Consider the following 6000-nt stretch of genomic DNA (forward strand, 5'->3'; position numbering starts at 1 on the left):
ATTATCCTTCAGTTTTAAATACAAATGATGAATCATTTCATTTAAAGCCTACCTATTTTGCAAGCATTTTGCAAAATGACTGGTTTTACTATGCGTGGGCAGCTTTGAATTGGAAAACTAAATGCAGGAGGTAGCAATATAAGGAGCAGCTGAATTAAAAACCAAAAACAAAAAAAAAAAGAGAAATTATTTTCCAGCATGCACTGCAACACTGCAAGCTAGTCAGTCTTTGCTGCTGAGAAAAGCTTTTTGGGGACTGCCACACAGCTGATCCCATTTGTCAGGAGGAGGAACTGTGCAGACAAGTGATGACTGAATCAGCAGCAGGTCAGAACTACCAGGCCCAATCAGAACAGAAGGAGCAAGGATTTGATACATAAACCACACTAACAATTATAAAGCCTTAAAAGACAGCACAAGCTGACACCTGAGGCCACTTTCTGGGGGTAGAACAAGCCATTCCAATGAGAAAGCAAACAGTCCATTGTGTTACTGCAAGAGTTCAGGACTTGCAAAGAGCACATCCAGGCAATAACTGATTTCTCGTCAGGCATTTGCCTATTTCTCGCTTTTAGAAAACAAAAAAAACCCCAGCTCTAGTCTCATAATTGAGTCAAAAACCGAGAAGAATTAAATGAGATCAAAAGACAGCAGCACCTTGATCCACTGAGACATTTTTTCACCATGCTGATAAAGAGTAGCTGAGCAGCTTTCCACAGATTTGACTTGCAATCGTCCCTCACATAGCAAAAATGAGATTGTAGAGAAAAAGATGAATTCATTACCAGACCAACAGGATTAAATTCTCCTTTATACAATCTTTATACATAATGTAAAGCTGACCAACTGATATCATGTCCTAATTCAAAAAGAAAGAAAACACTGAAGAAACAATCATAACGCAAAATGGATTAGAAACTGGAAACAAAATTATACTGAGGTCACTGCTTTATTTTTGTGCAGGATGCAGCCCAAGTTATAAAATATTGATGGATGCATGGTTGAGACAGTTTAGCGTTCAACTGTAACAACAAACAAGCGTGGGGAGTAATGGCCAGGCACAGGTTTTGTTATTCCTCTAAACCACGCACAGCAGCTGAATAGACCAAAACAAGGCTGCAAAAGATTAAGAATTTGCAAAGTGAGACAAACTATCATCACAATCCAAGACAGAAAAATCCATACTTGTGAGGAAAACTTGGATTTCTTTTGAGTGTGTATTAAATTATTCTAAAAGCACTTGAAAACACAAGCTTGAAGGCTACACACCTGGTTCAAATTAGAAAGATTTGGAAATGAGAATATTGCCAAAATTCTTCAAGCTGCAAAAAAAGAACTAGAAAAATTAAAACATAATAAAAATTCCAAAATTGTTCCAAATATTTGACGGAACTGCTTTTGAGAAACAGACTGCACTCCACACTCCTTTAGAATCTAATTAACCTTAATTCAGTTCACACTGTATCAGCTTCTCTCTAATGTATGCCTAACCCACAAAAGAAAATAAGAGCAGTCTCTCCTTCCAACCTGAAGCAGGCTATCCAATTCCAGGCCAGCCTTACATGCTGCATCCTCAGTGCAGGTGGTCAAGAGGAATATGCTGTGGGCAGAACCCCTTGCTACCCTTTTAACCAGTAGAGAAGAGCTGCAATGAGGAACCATGCAATGAGATTTCTCATCCCAAAAACTCCCCTTGCTACCCTTTTAACTAGTAGAGAAGAGCTGCAATGAGGAACTGTGCAATGAGATTTCTCATCCCAAAAACTATCTGCCCAGCACAGGTGAGAAAGGTGGCTCAGACTACTTGTTTGGGTCCATCGAGGAGGGTGACCATGGTTTGATGCCCTGGGAAGGTCCAGAACCCAGGCCTGGCTCCTCCCTCCATTTAAGCACACAAAGAGGTAAAGGACTGAGAATTATGGGCATGGATAGACATAACCCACATTCACAGTGCTAAATAAAGCAGGGCCTGGGACACACTGCTGAAGTGAAAAGTAACAGCAAAGAAAAGGCCACTATTTCGGTGAAAGCACAACTACACCAATCACACAGAAAATGCCAAGAAGATAACTGTGGTATCTACTTATATCACTTACTAAGAGATACTACAAAGAACCTTTTCAGCATCAAATTCCCATCTAAGCCAAACAAGAAAATTTCCAGTTCTTCAGCATCTACAACATCCTTCCTTGGTAAGACTGCCACAGCTATTTAGTACCACTAATCCTAAAAATATAAATAAATAATAAAGGCATAGAAGCATTTATTTTACATTCTATTATTGAAACAAGAGTCTATTGAAATTCCATTCGGCAATATGGTAATTTTAATACACTTAAACTTAGTTCAAAAAATAGATTAAATAAATTTAAAAGAGTAAATGTTTATTTCTGAAATCAAGAGAAGAAGTTACTTCAGTCAACTAGAGGAAGTCAAAAAGTTGTTACCTGATCTTTTTTAAAAAAATTTCTCAACTGTCCATGCCTTCATCAAGGTTTTCATTCTTCTCCCACTCCTTCAGTGGGCCATGCTTGGGACAATGCCTCACAGAGCTGAACTAAACTGTTAGCTTGTACCACAGACACACATGGCTCTGACCTCACACGCGGGGCTGTTAATTGCAAGAACTGACACACAAAAACTGACTCACTTCTGCCATGCCAGGTGCTCATCCTCCTACCACAGAACTCCAAAGCTGGAATTCTAAATAAATGGATATTAATCTACATATGTGCTTGTGTATTTTCTTAGCTTCAAAAAACACAAAGCTAAGCTGTTTAGCTCCCAGTACATTTCATCAATTACTAAGCAAGAAAATAAACAAAAAACCAAGCCCAACGTAAAACTGCCCTTCAAACAGCTCTTTTTTAAAGGATATTAGAACAAAACAAAATTTCTGACTTACAGTCTTGCTACAAAAGATACATATGCTGTTCTTCTTTGAGTAAATTCAGCAATTTCTTTCTTAAGACAGATTTTGTTACAGCTTTGTCTGATGATTTTAAATAGATTCATGGACCTTAAAGGTCATCCAGTTCCCACCCCCTGCCATGGGCAGGTACACCTTCCACCTGGCCAGGTTGCTCCATCCCACCTGGCCTCAAACACTTCCAGGGATAGGGCAACCAAAAGTTCTCTAGGCAACCTGTTCCATCACCTCACCATGCTCACAGTAAAGAATTTCTTCTTAATATCTAATCTAAACCTACTCAATCAGTCTGAATCCATTCCCCCATACTCTTGTAATAGCCTCTTTCCAACTTTCTTGTAGGGTCCCTCCCATCGAACTATCATCTTCATTACAGAACTTTTGTAATTGGAGCAAATCATCTTTTACCCTCAACTCCAGGAAACTAAGCAGGCTGAAATCCTTAACTTTTTATGAACTCAGACATGTTCAATTTTAACTGTTCTTTCCATTATTCTTCCCAATTTACACAAACATTTTTTCTATGTTCCAGGTGCACTGCTACACAAGCAGTCCGTGTTTAAAAGCAGGCCATCTTGGCTCCCTGCTCCCAGCAAACACTCCTTTGGCTTGACTTTTACTTGAACAAGTTAAAATGCCTGCAAGGTACATGTGAAGCATCTAGTGAACCAGAAGCAAAAGGTTTCAAAGACTAATAAAACCTGCAGAATTTTAATGTACTAAGAAACAATGCACCAATTACCTCCGAAAGTGATGCATCAACCTTGGAAGGCACTTTCAGATCCAGCCATGGCTGATAGTTTTCCAGAAGCAAAGTAGGTCTGCAGGAGAGCATGGAGAGGTTTATGTAACCATGTGCAATTGCCAGTTTCCTACTGTGATGTGTCAAATGGCAGCAGCACCAAGCTTACGAGTGCCACACACGTCATTTACCTGTGCCTCTTGCATTTGACCTTGCCACATACAGCACAACTGTGACCGTGGGGAAACAGCTCCGGCAACTCCAACTGCTGAGAGATTTGGACAAGCTTACATTCTCCAAAATGATGACTCTATCAATATAGTGACATATTTGTGAATTTCCTTTCAGAGCACGCTATTACAGAGAACTGAATAAAGGCAAACTTGTTCTTCCAGCAGGAAAACAAGATAACAAAGCATGATATGACAAACAACCGAACCAAAAAAGAAAAATTGCTTCTGCTGAAACAAAGTGGGAGGACATAGATATCCTTTCACATCTCCACTCACCTCCCTCTACATTAATCAGTCTAGTAGCAGACCAGATGGTCTCTCTGCCTTACTAACAGTCTTGAACCATTGCAACCATACCTTTTTAGCCCTATGAAATTCTACATTTAATTAACTTAGAAAAAAACAATTTGCTTTGGGAATATTTTTCTTTTTAAAGTGCAGTACTGCTTAGAGAATTTTGATTACAGCAAGAAAAGACTCACCACTGGCCTACCAAAAAGAGGGCATCTTTAGAACAAAAAAAGCCCCGTTAAAGGAGCAAACAACAACATAGCTTCTCCACTGCCTGCTGCTCAAATGCTCAAAATGTACAATGAAGGAAGCAGGAAACAACATCCTTGGACACTCCAACAACCGGCCTTGCAGCCGTACGTGGATTTGACGGGACTATGCAGAAACACGGGAAGAATTCAAAGTCTGAACCATCGTCTATGTGCCACAAAACACCTGTCAGCAGGAGTGTACGAGCGGTACTGACGCACAGCTCTTCTGAAAGCAGCCAGGCTTAGACAGGAATTGCTACTCCATATCGGTTCTTATCGTATTTTACAAAAGCACAAGACTCTTCAGAGGCATATTTACCTTGGGTTTATATTTTATTGTGAACAGAATATTGGGCAGGAGGGAGTCCGGTCCCAAGTTGCAGTAGAAGGTGACGACCCCAGCCACGAACGACCAGAAGACCATCAAGACATGAAGATACCTTACAGACACACAGGAAGCAAAAGCCGCTGCGTGAGAAGGCGCAGCGCCGCCCGCGCCCGGCTCCCCGCCCGCCCGGTTACCGGTTGAGGAGGAGGGTGGCGGTGCCCAGCGCCAGGAGGAGGCAGCAGGAGAGCGGGTACTGCCGGCAGGTCTCCCGCAGCCCCTCGGCGCCCCGCAGCCGCCGCAGCAGCCGCCGCCCGGCCGCCCGCACCCCGCCCATGGCGGCCGCTGCCCGCGCCGGCCGGGCCGGAGGCGGGGCCGCTTCCGCTGCCGGCGCCCGCTGATGGCGGCGCCGCCACGGGCCCGCCCCACGGCCCGCCTCACGGTCCTCCTCACGGGCCCGCCCCACGGTCCTCCTCACGGGGCCGCCCCACGGGCAACCGGGGCGGGGACAGCGACAGCGGCGGGGGAGGAGCGGCTGGCCGCCGTGGGGTCCGCGGGAGCGCCCCCGCAGCGGCGTCCCTGCCGCCCCGCCGTGGCACTGGCAGCTGCGCTGTGTGCTAAGCACTGTAAATAGAAGGTCTCTGATGACAGCAAGCTTAGGTAGTTATAAATACTTGGGCTCCGGACAACAGGGGGTTCCCAGAGCCAAGCGGGCAGAAAGTGGTACGTCTGATTAAAGGCTCTATATTTGCATGATGACTGAACTCAATCATTCAGCGACTGGAACACTAAAACCCTAGAAACACCACTCAAAGCTTCGTGTACTGGCTGTAAAGAAAAGGAACAGGGTGGGAAATGTAGTAAGAGCCCACCTTAACATCAGTAAGTATACCAGAGTAAGACATTGAAAAGAGAGGAATTCTAGAACGTAGTTTATTGCTAGCGAGAAGAATTTAAAGCCAACTTCACACGAATAACACCTTCAGTTACTCTGTAAGCCACAAGCTCTCAAACCACTGGAGCGCTTTCAGCAGCTCTGGTTACTCAGTCTCAGCAAACTCGAGGCTCTGTTAATGCCGCACTGCTGGCTGGGGGCGTATCAGTTCAATGGGCAAAATGAAACAACTTCTGGGAGTTCATACCCATAAAGTGGCAAGCATGAAGGAAACCTGCTCGGGGAGACTTGTTAGTTGTTTTAGTTGTTCTGAGAAGTTGCTCTTGCCTTGTAT

General features: G+C 43.8%; 1 protein-coding gene across 7 annotated transcripts in view; it reads right to left on the reverse strand.

The window, feature by feature from the left end:
• Positions 1-5163, reverse strand: part of SNX14 (sorting nexin 14) — a 46568-nt gene extending 41405 nt beyond the window's left edge. For 3 of the 7 annotated variants that reach the window (XM_064412582.1, XM_064412581.1, XM_064412580.1), the window contains exons 1-4: positions 4969-5152; positions 4766-4886; positions 3863-3981; positions 3672-3750 (exon numbers count right to left, since the gene is read on the reverse strand). In XM_064412582.1, the coding sequence (XP_064268652.1) occupies positions 3672-3750; positions 3863-3981; positions 4766-4886; positions 4969-5108 (459 nt within the window). In that variant the 5' untranslated portion in view covers positions 5109-5152. Of the gene's footprint in view, positions 1-3671; positions 3751-3862; positions 3982-4765; positions 4887-4968 lie in introns of all 7 variants that reach the window. The other 4 variants (XM_064412585.1, XM_064412584.1, XM_064412583.1 and 1 more) reach the window with 4 other exon arrangements.
• Positions 5164-6000: the final 837 nt, after the last annotated feature.

The sequence above is a fragment of the Passer domesticus genome, chromosome 3 (assembly GCF_036417665.1).
Source record: "Passer domesticus isolate bPasDom1 chromosome 3, bPasDom1.hap1, whole genome shotgun sequence".
NCBI lineage: Eukaryota > Metazoa > Chordata > Aves > Passeriformes > Passeridae > Passer > Passer domesticus.